The sequence below is a fragment of the Wyeomyia smithii genome, chromosome 1 (assembly GCF_029784165.1).
Source record: "Wyeomyia smithii strain HCP4-BCI-WySm-NY-G18 chromosome 1, ASM2978416v1, whole genome shotgun sequence".
Taxonomy (NCBI): Eukaryota; Metazoa; Arthropoda; class Insecta; order Diptera; family Culicidae; genus Wyeomyia; species Wyeomyia smithii.
This window is the reverse complement of record NC_073694.1, coordinates 182,197,319-182,216,434: the sequence shown is the minus strand read 5'-3', so window position 1 is coordinate 182,216,434 and position 19,116 is coordinate 182,197,319. Positions and strand designations below refer to the sequence as shown.

The following is a 19,116-nucleotide window of genomic DNA, read 5'->3' as shown; positions in this document are numbered from 1 at the left end:
TGACAGCGGTGCCATCCCCGTGGATAGATGCACATAGTTTGAATTATGAATATTGTTAGACTCAATTTTGTATGCTAAACAGATTACAGTTTCCCGAGTTCCCACACATTACTTACACATTGGATTCATTATTGTGAGAAGCTAGCAACTCTGTTATCGTTGTTTCCTTTGCCCTTCTTTTCATTTCTTCGTAAAATCCAAATGTCAAACGTTTCTTCGCTGGCCTGTCAAAGAAGCTGCATTCTGTGCATTCTTTTCCAAAACAAACGAGAAAACGTGGTCGCCTTTTCAGAGCGGCTGCAATAGATTCGTTTTAATTTCCGCAAAAAATGGCTTTAAAGGCATTAAAGTGTAAGTAAATCCATCAGCGAAGGCACAAGTAACTAGCGAGTTATTGAATCGAAAACCCTCTCTCTTTTTTTAGGCCGATCATCCAAACGACAGAAGGCATCGCTGCGGTACAAAGTTCTCAAGAAGATCGCCGCCAGCAAGCGGAAGAAGGAGAAGGAGGCGAAAAAATTGCCCAAATTTCGGTCGAAAAAACAGAAGCTAATCCAGGTGCCGAATATTTGTCCTTTCAAGAAGGAAATTCTGGATGAGGTAGCCGAGCACAAGCAGTTTGTCGAGCAGGAAAAGGAACGCAAACGGGAGCTTCTGAAGCAGCACAGACTGAAACAGGAGGGGGAAACAATCGAGTCGATTGCTGCGGAAGCGGATAAACGCAGCCAAGGTTATGACCCGGAAAAGGCTCAACCTAAAGAACAGGAAGAGTACGCTAATGTTGGTCGGGGCAAAGAAGGATCCCTGAAGGCGTACTTCAAGGAGTTTAAAAAGGTTATCGATGCGGCCGATGTCGTACTGGAAGTGGTTGACGCTAGAGATCCCCTAGGCACCAGATGCGCCGAGGTAGCACAAATTGTCCGGGAAGCTCCCGGTCAGAAACGGCTGGTACTAATCCTGAACAAAGCTGATCTAGTGCCGAGGGAAAATCTCGAAAAATGGCTTAAATACCTGCGCAAATCGGGACCCGTTATACCCTTCAAAGCCACTACACAGACGCAGAAATTTCGCATAGGAAACCGTAAATTTAAAGCAGCGAAAACCCTAGAATGCTCCCCCTGTATTGGAGCTGATCTGCTGAAAGAGCTGCTGGCGAACTACTGCCGCAGTGACGATATTCGCACATCCATCCGAGTGGGGATTGTTGGTCTTCCAAATGTGGGCAAAAGTTCACTGGTTAATTCCCTTAAGCGCAAACGTGCCTGCCTAGTGGGAGCAAAACCGGGCATCACCAAACAGATGCAAGAGGTGCAAATCGATTCGCACGTCAAGCTGATAGACAGTCCGGGAATAATTTTCCAGCGGCCGAAAGACGAAGACCATAATCGATTCTATGCGCTGAAAAATGCCCAGAAAGTGACTGAAATTCAGGACCCTTTCCCACTGGCGGATGACATCCTGAAGCGAGGTACAATGACCTACTTTTGCAAGCTGTATGATATTTCCGAGTTTCACTCGACGGATGAATTCCTCGCCAAAAAAGCCATCAAGATGGGTGCACTAGCTAAGAAGGGTGTCCCGGATGTGAAAAAGGCTGCACGAACGCTGATCGAGGATTGGAACGCGGGGAAAATTAAGTATTGCACCCATCCGCCGGAGGACGGCGATGAGATTCATGTCAGCGCTCAGTTGGTTTCAAGCGATGTGCCAGAATTCAGCCTGGACAACTTTGATCGGGTGCTGCAGCAGTTGGACAGCGAATATGAGGAGAGCTTTAAGATGAAGGACAAGGACGGCGATGAGGTGGAGGTAATTTCGAAAGAGGAGATCCTTACGATGGAGATTGACACCAAGGGTCCAGTTAGCATGAGACTAGCGAAGGACGATCAGAAGAAGAGTGCACTGGAGGAACTGATCCGGGGCGCTGGTAAGATCATCGAGGCGGACGAGTCGACTAGTAGCAGTGGTAAGGGTAAAAAGCGGAAGGTTAATGATTACGCTGAGGAGGAGAAAAAGTTTCGGAAGGATCCAATGTTTCAACTGGATGGAAATAAAACGGTTAACAAAAATCGGAAAGCCGAACTGAAGGCCAAGAAAAAAGCGGCTGCTAGAGGTGAGAAGCGAGTCACGGAGATGGCAGACGATTTGGAATCGTTTTCACTTGGCGGCGGCGGCGGCGGTGGTGGTGCTAAGAAAAAGAAAACCGGCGATGCTTACGATTTCGATAACGACTATGAGATGTAAGTTTTTGTTGAATTTCATAGAATATTACATTACCGGTCGTAATATTATTTAGTTTGATTTCATGCCGATGAGTCCCTCTGTTAGTGAATTGTACTAGAAATTTTTTGTTGATCTCTGGGCTCAAAAGAGCCCAGTTCTTCTGAGAGTTGTTAAAAACTCTCTTAAAGAACTAACTCTTCTGATCAGCTCGACAACGGATCGCCTGCATCTATATAGATTCAGGAAATCAGTGAACCAGTTCTTTCGCTCTTTTCGTTCGTGCGTACTCGACGTTAGCCAGCTCCTGAGTCTGTGGGTGAACTGTCAACCGTGATAAGGTAATTCTTGCTAGCCCTCGAGGCTGGTTGATGGTTATACATGGCAGAGCAGACAGCCGGTGACAGCTGGTTGCTGGGAGTTCTATTACAGTTTCGCGCGTGGCTTTGCGCTCGATAAAAAGGGTGTGAAGCTTTCACATGATTCTCTTGCGGTGTCTGATAATGAGCTATAATGCCGCGCAGAGCATGTCCGTCCCATTTGTATTTTCAGCAAGCTGAGAAACACGCCCTTTAATATAATTTTATACCATTGCTTCTTATGAGATGGGACAATACGCTTTGATGTTTTCCCGAAGTTTCTCAGAACAAAGTTTTTGAATTCGTCTATTGTTTTGAAACTATTTATAGTTAGCTGCTATTCCTCTTGATAATTTTGATGAGAATGCGAATGGGACGGACAAGGCACTGACCGTTAAGGCAACAGTCACAACAGACAGAGTGCCTTGTCATTTCTCTAATATACAGTTTTGTTGATATGTTGCGACAAAACAATCACAGTAGGTGTCGATGTGAAGCAAATGTCGTAGTAGCCTTGAGCAACTGTTAATTAAATAAAATTTTCATTATTGTTCCAACTGCCAACCGGAATAGTTTGTTCTACGGCTCTGACCAGTAAACAAAACGTTATAGGCCCCGACCCAGTGAAACCAAGCTTTAAACTTTTTTCAAACGAACATGGCCATTCCAACTACAAGTTCCATGCTAGACGAAGGAGATTCGGATGTCCAGTTTGTCAAGTCTGCCGTCAATACCACTTCTGCTAGGCCGTGAAAACTGGCCTACGTGAAACTTTGCGGTCCAGACGTTTTTGGAACTGGAAGATCTTTGGGAAGCAGTCAAACCGAAGTCGAACGAAGACGGAACATTGACGATCGTGGATGCGTTGAAGGACCGGAAAGCCAAAGCGATCCGGTGAATTGCGTACATGTGAGAAAAGCAACTTCTGCGAAGGAAGCGTGGTCAAACTTAGAAGCAGCGTTCGTGTACTCCGGTTTAACCCGGAAAGTCGGCCTGTTGAGAAAACTGATAACATTGTCTTTAACTACCAGTGACTCCATGAAAACGTTCGTCAACAGTATCGTAAAAACGGCACACCAACAACAATCAGCAACGAGTGGATTGGAACTTTCTACTGACCGGTTTGCTTGAAGAATGAGAATTCTGGAGTGGCAATCACCGGAAACACGTTTGCCTTTAAGCAGATCCGGAACACGAGCGTCAGATCTGTTGGAAGTCGTTCACTCGGATATTTGTGAACCTATGGAGGAAGAATCACTGGGTGGAAGTAGATACTATTCGACGTTCACGGATGACAAATCCCGCCGAATCTATGTGTTCTTTCTGAGGAAAACGTCAGCGGAAAGCGTGTATAACGCGTTTGAAGTTTTTCGTTCCATGGCCAAGCGACAAACCGGGAAAAAATGAAGATGCTCCAAACTGATAATGGGAAAGAATTTTCGAATAGAGGACTAGAAAACTATTAGGGCCGTTTGGGAAACCGCTATCAGACAACGGCGGACTACACGCCGGAACCAAATGGTCTAGCTGAGCGAGTAAATTGAACCATGCTTTTTGAAGCAACGGTCGTGTATCTGACTAATCGATCTCCAACTAAAGGACACGAGGTGACACTGGAAGAAATGTGGTCCGACAAGTAGCCTAACCTAGCACATGCTCGAGTCTTCGGGTCGAAAGCGATGGTGCGTTTTCCAAAACCGAAGCCCAAAAACTGGGATGCAAAAGCGTACGAATGCATATTCACCAGATTTGACGAAAAAACAAAGGTTTACCGTCTGTGGGACATGCAATCCTAAAAAAATTGTCAAGAGCCGAGATGTCACGTTCATCAACGAGAGAGGAGAGTTAGAAGGTAGAGGCTTGAAAGATTTTTCTTTCCAAACAAAGGACTGCCCTCCGATCGTTTTTCATACAGCCAGTCCGAGCCTGGTACCAACGAAGGCACTGGAGAAAGCTGCGACAGTCCTGAACCTGAGGCAAGCGCACAACAGCCGGGACTAGCAGCCCGACCATTGGTGAACAGAGATAGCAAAACTCTGGAAGTACACGATTGATGGCGAGTGTCTGTTCCGGATCAAGAACGGTACACGGGACATTGTTGAACTGCCCTCGAACCGCAAGGCCATTGGTTACAAGTAGGTATTCAAGACAAAGAAGGACGAGAAGGGGAACTTAGTCTGGCATATGGCTCGACTAGAGGCTCGTGGATTCACGCAGAAGTTCGGAGTGGACTTCGACGAGATGTTCGCACCTGTTGCCAAGCTAGTGACTCTCCGGACGCTCCTTACTATTGAAAGTCGTCGTAAGATGTTGATGAAGCTCATGGATGTCAAGACGGTGTATCTTCATGGGAAGCTGGAAGAAACCATCTAGATGAAGCAGTCAGAAGGTTACACCATAGGAGGTCCAAATACAGTCTGCATGCTGAAGAAAAGTTCATATGGTTTTGAACAATCCTTAAGTGTGTGGAATCAAAGCATTGATGCAGTTTTCCGGAAGACGAGATTCAAGCCTTCGTCAGCAGATTCATGTTTTTATATCCAAAAGAAGGGCAATACTTTTACCTTCATCCTGATTTACGTCGACGACATGCTTATAGTGAGTCAGACTGGGGAGGAGTAGAACGCAATATACTAGGCACTACAACAAGCCTTTATCGTAGCTGCACTTGGTGACGCAAAGCATTTTCTTGGTATCGAGATCGAGATGGGTGGCAATGGTTTTAAGCTCAACCAGAAACAGTACATTCTGAAGCTTGCGGGACGATTTGGTTTGGAAAATGTTAATCCATCAAGAATACCGTTGGATCCTGCGTATCTACAGTAGAAGGAGGAGAACGAGACACATTTTTCAAACAATGCTCAATATTTGAGTCTCATCGGCGATCTGCTGTACATTGCAGTTTAAACCCGGCCGGACGTAACAGCTAGCATATCTATCTTGGCTCGAAATCCAAGCTGACCAACACAGCTAGACTGGCAAGAAGCCAAGGGGGTACTGAGCTACTCGACATACGATCATAACCACACCTCTGATACAGCGCTGCTGAACCGAAAAAGTTAGCAGACGCTGAGTGGGCAGGCAACACAACCAGCATGTTCATCAGTGTATGTGCGTTTCACGTCCTTTGGTACTGACGTTGAAATATATTTGCTATTTCGTTCGCTCCACGGCGACGCACAGTGGTCGAAGGCCGGAAAAAACCTCGATTTTCCATGTCAATATTTTTTATATGTTTTGCATTTTTCCGAAGATTCTCAAACTGTGAATGACCTTTTCCCAAAGTTTCATGGCAATCGGTTGAGATATCAATTTTTAATCGCACTTTGAATGTTGCTATATCAGGCAATTTCGATGATTTTCATGTTTGAAATCACAATTTTTAGCTCAACTTCAAACACCTGAAACTTCCTCAGTTTTGATCCGATTTTATTCAACAAATTTCATTATGAAGGAAAATTTGTGTACTTTTTAGTTGGTTTTCAAGACTCCAAAAATATAATCAATTTGTCAATTGAGGTGAAACTTATTGCAGGGAAGCCAAAAAAACATGTACTTCTTATTTCATTTCTACCGTACAATCTTGTGAAACAGTTCGAAACGATCGGATAGCCAACAATAAATGGGAAATTTTTTGTCCTTTTCAGATTTTCGGGTCCCGTTTTGCACATCGTTGCTCATAGGGAGATATATTGAAAAAAAAATTATGGAGACGTATGGTGGTCAGTTGTAAAATATTCAATTTCGTATATTTAAACAACATGGTTGACTGGAAAGTATACATAAAGTTTTTTAAGGAGTTTCAAGCATTTTTATATAAACTTGTAAACCGCTTTTAGTACTGCAAGATGTATAAAAAGAGAATAAATTGAATTAATGAGAAAAACATATATCGTCTTTTATATTTTCAATGACGTTGAAATAAACTACCATACGATCTTATAATTTTCCTTGAAAGGCCTCTTACTTGTCGCAGAAAGATCTTCAATTAATCAAACTGCTTAAAAGCTAAAAAATTTTCGAAATAAAATAAATTGAATTATGACGATTCTTACACCACCCTAGTTCGAAAAGGAGTACCCTAAGAACCAAGCAAAAAAAAAATGCGATTCTAAAATTTTTCGATGAAGAACAAGTGTGGGAACCAACCTAATATTCATCTTAGCAACTATATTCTTCCCGTCGCTTTTATTTCGCTCTTCTCATCGCTCTTAACTTCCGAGTACTCGACTTAATCAAGAGGTAAAATAAAACTACTTTTACTTAAAAACTAGTGGTGCAGAAACCTTTGTTATACTAACTATTACTTCATACATATTAGGCCAGTCAATTACAAATCGTACACCAACGTAAGTCCAATTTCAATAATGAATGAAATGAATTTAAAAGATAGTTTCCAGAGAGTTAACCAAAGACGATAATTGGATTAAAGCTTGACGTGGTTTTCGCAAATAATATGAATGTTATCACTGGAGTACATGAGTCTTATTTTTTCGATCACAAACCAATTTTTAAATGCTGGCTAGAAGCAATTGAATTTTTTTTTAGATAAGGCGTCGTACACAAATTACGTATGGCATGAAGGGGGGGGGGAAGGTGGGTTGAGTCAGCGATACTCATTGTTACGTAGGGGGGAGGGGGGGTAGTAGAGACAGTAACGTAACTGTGATGTTTGCTCGAAATTGAAAATTCCGGAGGAGGGTCAGCCTGATCAGCGTTACATAATTCTAGGGGGGGGGGGAGTCATGTCGAACGTTACCTATCGTTACATTACTAGATTTTTAGCGTTACGTAATTTGTGTTCGACGCCTAATCGAACGTGGGGAAACAGTAATAGATGCTGATTTCACACTAGAACAGCAAGCATGGTTGTTAGTTTAATGCGGTTCTACTTATTCGCTTCATTTTCAGAAATCGCAGGACCTAGATTTATGAATCAGCATCAAGTTTTTTACGAATTGAAGCAAACTTCTACAAACTTGCTCTCTAAATATAGTTCGGAATTATACAGGAAAAAATATAGCTATTGATGAAAGTTGTCAATTTAATTCTGTCTCAAAAGCATTATCTGAAAATGAAGGCTCTCCACGATCTTTGAGAATTTTGGATTTTCAGAATGTAGGCGAGAACATTATTCTTTTCGAAGGCCAAGGCTGTATGAAAAAATCCGAAATAAAGACTTTTTAAATCTTGCTGCGATAACGAGAAGTTGAATAACATGGATACTCTGTTTGCACTTAGTCTTAAATTAGAAAGCAATATTTATATCTTACATGAGCATATTGTATCATTCATAGAGATAAAAGACTTTTCACCTGCGCACACTAGTAAACGTGTAGAGCCATGTAGAGTTGCTTCAACACTTTCCCCTATTTTGCCGATTACGTTCATCAGCTTCTTAGATTCCTGGTCACAAATTTAAAACATAAAAAAGTGTTCAACTGAAAAATTTTCCAGCTGTTCAAAACGTAGCATTGCAAAAAACAGCGATTTATTTGTGTTTTTCTCAACGGGTGGCACTGACACATTCGTACGTAAATAGGTCTATACATCTAATTGTTTTACATTTGCACACTGTGGGATCAGATTTTACTACAATGCTTGGCTCCCGAAAGCTGTAATTGTTTCTTACTTTTCGCAAATCTAGGTTCAACGTACAATTTAGTATATATTTTATAAGAAGTGAGGACGTAAGCTTCGGAAGCGAAAAAAGGAGCTAAGTAAGCATTGCAGTTTCTTCTAAAATCTGGTTCAAATTTTCAAGAAAAAGCTAAAGGGTATTTTATTTACATCAGTTAAGACGCACTACGAAGAGTGTAAAGATTATGAAAAGTCGTCGATTATTGTTGATTTTCTTTGAGAAATAAACAGCGATACGAAAAAAAGAGGGATAGAGAAGAAGAAAGAGCAGTGAGAGAGAAAAATTATTCAGCAAGTAAACTATCCCATGTCTAAAACATACTTTGGTCAAAACTCTACAGTTCAAGCAACAAATAAAAGATCGCACTTAGTATGATTTTCAAAGATCTCTGGGGCTTTCATTTGAGCATGCGAACATCAAAATCGGAATAAGCGTTCTGTAAAAAAAGTGTTTTTTTTGTTATTTTTCTTTTTTGGGTCGATTTTGATATACTACACATATAAATAACATATTTACACATACATACGTACAGGCACACACACACAAACATACATAAATTGTTCAATTCGTCGATCTGAGTAAACTGGTATACAACACATGGCTCTCCATGCCATTAATTATGCCTTAAAAAATTAAATGTGTCATATAAAAAATACTCTTTGATCAGTATTTCAAAATCTAAGCCACTAATCAAAAATCCACTCGGTAGCATTCTGGGGGAGCACAGTAGCTTCCGTTTGCGTATAAGATCATTCAAATCGGATATTGCGTTCTGTAAGAAAGGTGCGTTAGTATTTTGCGGCACATACATACAGACAACATACATACACACGAACAGACATTGCTCAGTTCGTCGAGCTGAGTCAGATGGTATATACGATTCGGTCCTCCGGATCATGGATCTATTTGCGTTTTTCGACCGATTTTATAACCTTTGTTTAGTATAACAAAGGTAAAAAGTAAACTTTTACAGTAAATTGAACAAACAAGAGCAATGAGATTAATATAGGTGTTGAGATAAATGGAGAACCGCTCTTATGGTTCTCCTATCAAAATTTTAAGCAAGATTGAAGCAAAAACAAAAATCTGATCATGAGAAAGGACCAACGGCACTTTAGGTGCATAAATTGCTATTTTCAACATTTTCTGACATCAGAAATGAGTTCACCACTCCAAAATTATAATAATATATAATTTCCAATCATATAAAAAAGACTTTTAGGTTTTTTCCCGACTTTTGTATAGAGACCTGCCACTATGCGACGGTAGCAACATCACACTTTACTTTACCATTCAGCATGACGAGGGATGTAATTCGGAGGGTATATTCTTGCGCACACAAACAGTTTCACACACTTTTTATCGTTTGCTTGTTGGTCTGTTCTCTGTGATTTGGGGTTGGAAAATTATTGAATTTCACCTTTAACAATTATTCTGCTACCCAATTTCTAATTCAAAACTATGTACATGAGAATTACGCGTGAAAGTCAGGTTTCCTGTTAAGCGTGCACGAATGTCAAAATATCACCCAACGCGAACACACAACTACCATCATCATCACTGTTTTCAATATACATTCTCATCTTTCCTTTAGTTTCCTTTGCTGGTGTCAGCAGCAGCAGCAGCTTCAAGGGAAGTAAATAAAAGTTACTGTGCACTTTGCCAGGCACCGCCACACAGTGGTTCGTAGTTTCGTGTGGACGTTGCTCGAAGAAAGTCGTCGTCGTCGTCGTTTGTCGGTCGATCGGTCGGTTTTAGTTCATTGTGACGTTTCCAGTAAATGAAGCAAAGTAGTGGAGTGTACGAATTTTTGCATTGATTGCGCTCAATAATCTCCATCGTTTCAGCACCGAAAAAAGTGATTCAACTTTGGCAGGACGAACAACGTAATCGTGCGTGCAGCTGCTAATAAGCGAAAAAAAAAACGGAATACAAACCAACGGGCTTGGCGGTGCTTTGTTTGGCAGCCCGTTGGGAATTCGAGCGAGACCGAACCGGGCCTTGGTGCAGTCTGGGAAGGAGGGAAAAGCAACCAAAAGTTATCGATTTTTCTCGGTCACCCCGCGCGTAGTGTCGTGTAGCGGTTTCTTGTTTTCTGCTATTGGGTGCAGAAATTTCATAGTCAGTGAGTCGCCAAAATTTGCGGTTGCGAGCTGTGGAGTCTGTGTAGTGCGTCAAACAAGTGATTAATTTCCTGAATCTCACAGGAGAAAAAAATTGCCCACAATCGCTATTTTTTGTGGAACGAGTCAGACGGAGGCTGTGGGGTAAACCCTCGTCAATCGTTATTAGTGACAAGTGCTAACAATTATTAAGTGAAAAAAATGGAATAACAGCTAGTCTGAGTACCAATTCAGATTAAATCTGTGGAATTAATTACGGTCGCAGCATGTGGATTCCTACCAGCAACAAATACGGAGTCGGTAGGTGTTGTCCCGGGAAAACAAAAATCGATATTCAACACCCTAGATCCTGGTCTCATCTTTGTTGGTGTTGGGGTTCGAATAAAAATGTTTTTTTTTTTTGTGTTATTCATGAACCATTCGTTATCCGTTATTCAAGGCCCCGTGATTATCACTTGAAACCTGAAAGAACATAAATCTTGAGACTTCCTGCTGCAGAAGAAAGATAAGAGATCATTGTGCTGATAAAGAGACAATCTTCGTCTCTGGGTGTGTGTTATTCTAAATTGCTAACAGAGAGACAGACGGACAGCCGAGAGCAGGAAGATCGTTATTCGACAAACGGCCACGATTGCTTAGGTTGCGGAAACATATTTAGGAAAATTGCATTGTCCTTCAAGTGTGTGCTCCGTGTTTATCATTTTTGTTTCTCTTCTGGTTCGGGAGCCGTGTTGCCAGTTTTGAAGAACTTTCTTTTGAATGAGTTTTATAGCTTGGTTTGTTTTGTTGATCTATTATTCTATTTACGTATTTTATTGCTTTGTTTAGTTATATTTTTTTAAGATATGCAATTCAAAAGCTGTCTCATGTTTCAAACCTTCTTCGATGTTGATACCTGGAACCGTGAGTTAAAATTTTAAATCGATCAATTTTGTATCAACCGATCTTGGACACTTCACTGAGTTTTCCAATTAAACACTAAACCCAAATGGGATTTAGAGATGATTTCTAGCGTTTTTGCTAAAGAAAAACTGTACTGATCATTTTAAGAAACTGACACGCGCAAGTTTTTTGACAAGGTAAACCAATCTTGTAAAAGCTTGACACCGAGTCCAGATAGTGTGGGGACCTGTAGGGAAACCTGATCACAAGCGAGCGCGAGTTGGTCGACAGGTGGAAGCAGTTCTTCAATGGGTTCCTTAATAGCGGAGCAACGTAAAGAGGCGGACGGGAAAATAACCTTTGAGCGCCCACAAATGATAGCAGTATCCCAGTTCCCGAAATCCTGGAGATCAAACGAAGAACTGGGTCGAAACAAAAAGATCGCAGGCGAAAACAGACTACCGGCAGGGGTTTGTAAACATGGTAATTTCTTGGATTTGGAAAGAAGAGAGAACATCAGAGGAATGGATTGAAGGAGTTGTATGCCCCGAGAGCTTCGTAGCTGCAATGTTACAGAGTCCGCTTTGACAAGCGAATGGTCATAGGTTCGAATCTTAGTAGAACCAAGCGATTCGTTGGCAAAAAGAACTTCAAGTATGGGTTTATTCTCAGGCTCTTCCACACGAAATCTTCTCTCCAGACTTAATAACCACTGTTCTTAAAGCTTCGATTATATCATAGGCACTATAGCACGTTATACGCTGTTAGAGTTATAACTTGCAGGAGGACACGATAGAATCGATGCGAAAGGAAGTAGGTTACTAAGTCTGGATAAGAAGACAAAAAGCACAAAAGACACGGAGCAGGTTACTTTTCAATGGGACACTGCCGCTAATTTTTGCTAATAAATCACACTAGTGAGCGCAACTGTTTGTGTATTGCCATCTATTAAAAAATTGCTGAAACTATCGATTTTTTCATTCACACTAGAACTAGATGTCGTTGCTTGGCTAAGAGTATTAAAGCGGTTCATCGTCAGATGGAAATGTTAAAACTTGATAGCAAAGATCCAAAACAAAGTTTTATTGCTTCCATTTGAGCTTTCAAAAATCCTAAACTTATCGGAAGTCTATTACTGGTGACTCCGCTAATCATAATGCATTTTAAATTTGTATGATGATTTCTAAAAGATAACTTGCTTTTTGCAACCTTGAACCACCTTAAAAAGTATTGTGCGCATCCGCTTTCAACCACACGGCTCTCGCCCTAATTTTGATCTGTTGTCAAAATCAACACAACGGACTCATGGACGAATGGTAAGACTCAATGGAGTTAGATAGGAAAAACATGTGTTTTGATAAAAATAGATTGCGTTTAGTTAAAGTATGTACCAGAAAGATAGAATAAAATGTATAGAAGACATTTGATAGCTCTATGCTCGGTCAATGAGCAAAATACTCGGAGAAATTTCGATTTTACTACCACTGAAAAAGCGCTATCTCTTGCCTTTGGACATGGTTTCAGGTGTCCTATAAGGGGGGTGCACTGCAAAAAGGGCAAAAATAAACAAAAATGTGTGAACAGCAAAAACGTCCGGACAATGCCACAAAAGATCAAAAAACTATACTGGTCGCAGTGGGGTCCATACAAAAAAAATGCCCCATCTCTGAAAAAGGCAGCAACTACCGTGGAAAAACGTTGATCAAAGCAGCCTGCAAAGTTCTCTCAATTTATGCTCCGCCGTGTATCTACTTTAACAAAAGGATTCGCCGGACGTTCGATTCGTAACAAGTTAAAGGCTTGTGTTACTCTTTCCCAAAATACATTAAGGTGCAAATTTGAACTACGAACTGAATGACATGTAAACAAAGAAATAGTGATACATGAAGACAAATTGGGCATTGATTTGGTGAAAATAAATGACTGAAACTAGTGATACCGATTACGAGCCGATCGAGAATAGCTTTGAGACACCGCGGACCGGAGGAAATGTTTCCAGACGAAACTTGTTTGCTGCTTCAACGGGATTTAATATTTCAGCATCGAATAGTCAATTTAACCAGGTAACGAAACCGGACCTTCACCATCAACATACCGAGCGTCCTTAGGTTACTGCAAAGAGCAGCAATGTTAAACAACCTGATGCCGTTGATCCAGTTCCCACAGAACAAAAACAAGAAGAAGAACAGTGTACAGTCAATTGTTGTATGCAAATCATTGATGTAACGAGCAGTTTTGTGTACAGTGTTAGTGCAGGTGTCCGGATCTGGCAATGCTATTATTACCTGTAGAGCATTAAAAGAATCTAATGTTATTACCGAAAATTTAGCATCGAAGTTGAATATGAAGTTATTCCACTGATTGTGGTTTGCGGACCAAACAATATGAAAACAAATACGAACAAGGTTATACGAACGAAGGTATAATTCCGGAATGGCGAGTTTTCTCTTCTGCTTGGTTCCACCAAAAATTGCTGAGCTGCCAACAGCCAAAGTAGAAAGAAACGCATTCGTGGCCACTTCCTTCGGCAGTTGAGCTGGCAGAACCGACTTTCAACGACCCCGCTGATGTTGATATGATTATTGGCGCGGGAGTGGAATTTCCCCCATTGACCGAGCCTGTGGATGGGTTGTGAGCGGCCCGGTGAAACTAGATCGGCTAGGATTTTTGAAAGGATTTGTCAGGTAAACAGTACCTATGAGGATGGAAACTCGAGACATGCCATACAGCTTCAACAATGTCGTCAGCAGAGTTAGCTATAGAGAAACATTTTGAAACGACACAGTCGTAGCAAGGATAGTTACTGAATTATGAAGATACGCTTCAATGAACAAAAGGCTCTGCCTGGGTGACTGCGACGTTTTAAAAAACTTTTGTCGAACCTTTGTAGGAACCCGAAAAAGCAGGAGCAGTAAACTAAATTCATGGAAGAATATTCAGCCCTTGGTCACATGCAGAAAGTTAGTGACAAACCAGCAAAGTGTTATTATCTGCTACAACACTCCGTCTGCAGTAGTTCTAGCTCCACGACTAAATTAAGAGTCGTTTTCGATGCTGATCCATTGGGTTTCCTTGGTCGATCGTGACGTGACGTGACGAATAACAATTAATGATCTGGTTGACCTTTCGTGCCAATCTTGAAGCCAGTTACTATACCCAGGCTCGAGCTATGTGGCGCGCGAATACTGGCACAATTGACACAGAAGACAGTGCAAGCATTGCAAATGAATTTCGATAGTATCACTCTGTGGGCAGACTATCAGATAGTTTTGAGTTGACTGAAGAAGTCTCCAATGTCCTTGAATGAGCTTGTAGCTTGTGTTCTAGAATTGAAACAGAATTATCCACGGCAGTATGTAAAATCGGAAAAAATCCGGTTGATGCGTTATCAAGAGGCCAGTTTCACGAACAACGAAAGCTTTGGTGGAGTGTACTCTTGGAACACCGAAGCTATATATAGTAGAAAGCCAATGTGATGAAGATTTACCTGAAATGCAAGTTACAAAATATGTCCTGACTGCAATACAGCAAGAACCAACGTTCACTTGGAAACGTGCAAGTGATTTCAGGCGTTTGCACCGTGCGTGCTACGGTTAAAGAACAGACCGATCTACAATGCGCAATACAGTTTAAGTCAATTGTGCATCAGTGATAAGAGTTTCAAGTTCATTGGTTGAGAAAAAATTGGTTTCTTTCTGCCGGGAGAGGGTTCAGAGAAAAGGCCAACGTAGTATACGGTTTCAAAAAGAGCCCAGAATCAGACACTTAACACGCTTAGAAATGGAGTCCGTAAAAAGCTTTTCCGACCCTAGAAAAGGCCAAAGTTAAAACCACTTGCCAAGGTCAAAATAAAAAAAATCCAAATTAAGTTTAAAATTAAAAACGTTTGGGAGTAAGTTCTCGTAAAACCGTTTGGGGAGAAAATAAGAAAGCGGTCTCTTATTCTTCTGACCCACAAAGTGAAAATAATTCGAGATGTAGAAGACAATTATTCACCAGTACAATATGAAATCTCGACTCACGGTTAGCAACATAAAACGTGTGAAGGAAAAAGGTGTCTAAGGACTGTTGAGACATAAGGAAATATCTGCAAACGTCTCAAGGCCCGACATCTAACGGTAGACAAGGTGTTATACATTTCTGTCCTTCAAAAACGGCAAAGTAATGTTTGTATAAGCATAGAATTGCTAGCAATACAGGCTAAAATATTCAACTAGCGAATCGTTGGTGAGGGTGAAAACGGAAGTCGTGAATACATGGATTAAAGATGAAAAATTTGCTAGCAAAATTGAGGTTATCGACAAATATGTGAAAGATTTCTTACAAGAAATGCGTTGTCGATATTTGCAACCATGTCAGATATTTGCTGTTGATGAAAGCATTTTATATTTTAAAGCGATTTAATCAGTAACATACGTTGATAAAGATTCACATAGTGCTCCTGGGAGAATGGTGAATAAGAAGTGCTTATCGTTTATACTCTTTTCAAATATAATTCTAAAAATCTCTGAAGCTCTGAAGTCTTTTACAGAATCTCAAAAAATGCATAGATGACGAGAGATTTGTTCAAATGTTGTTTTTTTTATCAATATGTCCCTTTGGTGACGGCTTTTTTGAAACAATACAGTGTAGAGGAACTACAAATGAACGAAGGAGCCATATTTCGTAAGTTTCTGTCGCCCAACACCACAGCTGTAATCCAGCCGATGGATCAAATACAGATGATTAAGGCTCGCTACAAAAAAAAATCATGACAAACGAGACTTTTGGACGGGGCGAAGGTTTTCGTCATAATGTAAAAGACATCACCTTAGTAACAATATTTGTTTTATAAAAGTTTTATAGCGCTTAATACAGCTGAAACAACGCTATAAAACTTTGATAAAACCAGTTTTGTTACTTGGGATTGTCAAAGACACGCAGTGTTCTGGATTGCACAGGCATAGAAAGTTTTCAACTCGTCAGCAGATAATCATGATTCATATACACCGAACCATTTCGTCGACAAATCACGTCTCTAAATCGCTTGATCCTGAAGATGAAAACCTTTTGAGCTCCAGCGGAATAATTTTCTAATTTTTTAGATCGGATCATTTTAATGATTCTAAGCAATCATTCATGGCGAAATTCAAACTGTTCATCTGCAAAAAGTATTACAGGGTTGTTAAAGTCGGTGCGGATTTCGCGTTTTTTTGCGGATTTTGCGTTTCTCGCGGATTTGGCGCGTTTTTACAACTCCATGGCGCGGATTTTGCGGAAAGCCTTGCAACCTTGCTTTCAGCAACCTAGAATTTAATATTGAAGGATTTCGCACCAGTTCGACTGAGTAGTTGGCTGCACCCTCTCAGAATTCAATGAAACTTTGTGGGTGCAAGGCAATTAAGCAATTTTGCATACTTCCTTTTTTTTTTTCAAAACATCTGGACTAGCATTCGAAAAGGACTAAAAAAAATACTTGAAAAGGATTATTGAAAAAAAAAACTTCATAAACAAAAAATGATATATAAAACGGTCATCTCTGATTTTTACCAAATTAGGTTCTTAGTTAGACAATTACACTATCCAAAACTCTTCGGAACATTTCAAAAAGAGCACTCTTAAGGAGAAAAAGCTTATGCAAATGGAGATTATATACCACAGATATGACAAGGCGCCAATCACTCAATATGTAATATTCTCGGTCCAGGTCACAATCAAAAATATTCAACGATCTCACGCCTAAGTCAGCCCTATTCGAATACAGATTTTACAAAATTTTAAATAGTTGTTTTATCCATTATTGTCTTTTTTGCTTCTACATTGTTTTTAATGTTTTTTTTTAATTCTATGTCATATCATGTTGCTATCAATTTGGCTAAGTTCGTGCGAGTAGAGAATAGAAAGAAAAAATGAGTGAAATCCTTATTCACTCTCTCTTAAAGGACTTTTTAATATGAAACAAGATAAAATTTTTACTTAAAAAATATTGTCAAAATAGACAAAAGCAATGGAAACTTGAGCTGATAAAAAATCTGGATAAAACTGGAAAAATATACAAAAACTGGATGATTTTGTGATTCAACTGTTTAACTGGATAACTCGAAAAAAAAAACTGGAAGAATCTAGTTTAAATTGGAACATTGGCATCTCTTCTAACGATTTTTTAGAATTTTGTATGGAGTGGTACGTCTGTTTGCCTGTGGCACCACTATCTTTCTTAAAGTGGGGTTGAAAGATTCGGTATGATGGTCTATTCGCCGCGACTATTTTGCAACCCACGCAAACTTAGCATTTGCGTTAAACTGTCGTTTGAAGCTTTGTTTACAGAAGTTAATACGTACATAAAAAACTTTCTTTCCATGTTTCTTCAGATAAATATAAGTTAAATGTTAGACATGAATTTGAACTCAGTGATTTTCATGTACATATTTTTCACCGAATTAAAACATTTTTATAAGTAAGCTTCATTTTTACAATTTTACTAAGCTAAGGTTTGATTCTACTTTTCCGAGGTTGGTGCCATACTTCAACTCGTAATAGTAATAATATCTTTTCATTTTCTAACTGAAACTTAGCTCGGCCTTTTTAACTTATTCTCTTTAAATGTCCGGTTTGCTCTTATAAATATCGATACATGATATTTGAAGGAAAAACGCTACGATGTTCGTAGAAACAATGCTTGAATCAGTAATTTTTAATAGTTTCTTTCGGCTCGGATTTAGTTCTCACGGCGCGGATCTTCAAACCCCGTGGCGCGGATTTTGCGAATTCAAAATCAAGATTTCTGTAACAACCCTGGTATTACGATTTGTGCACAAACGCAGGTTTAACGTAGGACTAGGAATCATATTACAGAAGCTTCGAAGACCATCTCGTCTCATTTGATATATGGTTTGGTCTAATTGGGCACTACCAACCAATATAAGCTTTCTTGCAATAATTTAACCTACTTTTCTGATGTCTGTGTTAGGGAAATGAACCAATCGTATGGAAAATTTTATATTATAAAAATCTCGCATATTTCTGCTTTTTAGTGACATGATAGTAATTTTGGATTCGGGACAATTGTATGAGAGCTATCATTATTTAAAATCTTCCATTCCGCTGACAAAAAACGTTACATGGACAGCTCAGTTTTCACAGAATGTACCCCAAATAGTTAAGGTAGATACATTATACGTTAAAATTCAACCTTTATTAAAGTGTGAAATCATCCTGTCGAGTCAAATCCCCTCGAACAGTTTACTATTCGAAGAAACTGACCTGATTAGTTGATAACTTTCTGGCTTCAAATTCTCTCCCAAAAATCTAGAAAAATGGCAACCCTTCCAATGTGAAGCAGGCATGGTGAGCCCACCAGTTTGCCTGTTGGTGTTTGCCTTTGTTGCCGGAACACAGCATAGTGGTGGCAGTGCAGTGCAACTGCTTGTGCCGCCGCTGGGTAGTGAGGATTGCGAACACAACACATAGAAGGCTACTCGGTTCGGTCTAGCGAACCTATACATTAGAGAAATGACAAGACACTCACCGTTAAGGCAACTGTCAACATCAAAACGGATAACGGCAATGCAAAATGATACAACTCGCCCGTTTTGATGTTGACAGTTGCCTTAACGGTGAGTGTCTTGTCATTTCTCTAATGTATAGGTTCGCTAGTTCGGTCCGAAAACTCAAGTGACAACAAGCTTTGTTGCGTCCCGTGCCTACTACGAACGGTTGGACCGTCATTCGCATACGGATTAAGTTTAATCATTGACGGTACAGAAGGAAGGAAAAAAATGCAGGCACCAGCGAAGCCAGCTTCGGTTCACTTGTTATCGACTGGCCGCTGGATGTGTTTCTGCTGACTTGAGGGCATGTCATCTCGAGTGATCAAACGAAGAAGCTGTACACACTTCCGTGCCATTCATTC

General features: G+C 40.2%; 2 protein-coding genes across 4 annotated transcripts in view; both read left to right on the top strand.

Annotated features, from left to right (window-relative positions):
• The first annotated feature begins 204 nt into the window (after positions 1-204).
• On the top strand, positions 205-2,288 carry LOC129727432 (guanine nucleotide-binding protein-like 3 homolog). The gene is made up of 2 exons (XM_055685270.1): positions 205-351; positions 425-2,288. Exons 1-2 carry the CDS (start codon positions 330-332, stop codon positions 2,242-2,244), a joined length of 1,842 nt encoding a protein of 613 aa, XP_055541245.1. The 5' UTR covers positions 205-329; the 3' UTR covers positions 2,245-2,288.
• A 7,568-nt stretch (positions 2,289-9,856) lies between these two features.
• Positions 9,857-19,116, top strand: part of LOC129718511 (dedicator of cytokinesis protein 3) — a 115,146-nt gene continuing 105,886 nt past the window's right edge. For 2 of the 3 annotated variants that reach the window (XM_055669332.1, XM_055669330.1), the window contains exon 1: positions 9,857-10,643. In XM_055669332.1, the coding sequence (XP_055525307.1) occupies positions 10,610-10,643 (34 nt within the window). In that variant the 5' untranslated portion in view covers positions 9,857-10,609. The remainder of the gene's footprint in view (positions 10,644-19,116) is intronic. The other variant, XM_055669331.1, reaches the window with a different exon arrangement.

Coding starts and splice junctions, on each gene's coding strand:
- LOC129727432 (XM_055685270.1), top strand. CDS start 330: ATGGCTTTAAAGGCATTAAAGT. Junction 352..424: donor GGCTTTAAAGGCATTAAAGT/GTAAGTAAATCC, acceptor CTCTTTTTTTAG/GCCGATCATCCAAACGACAG.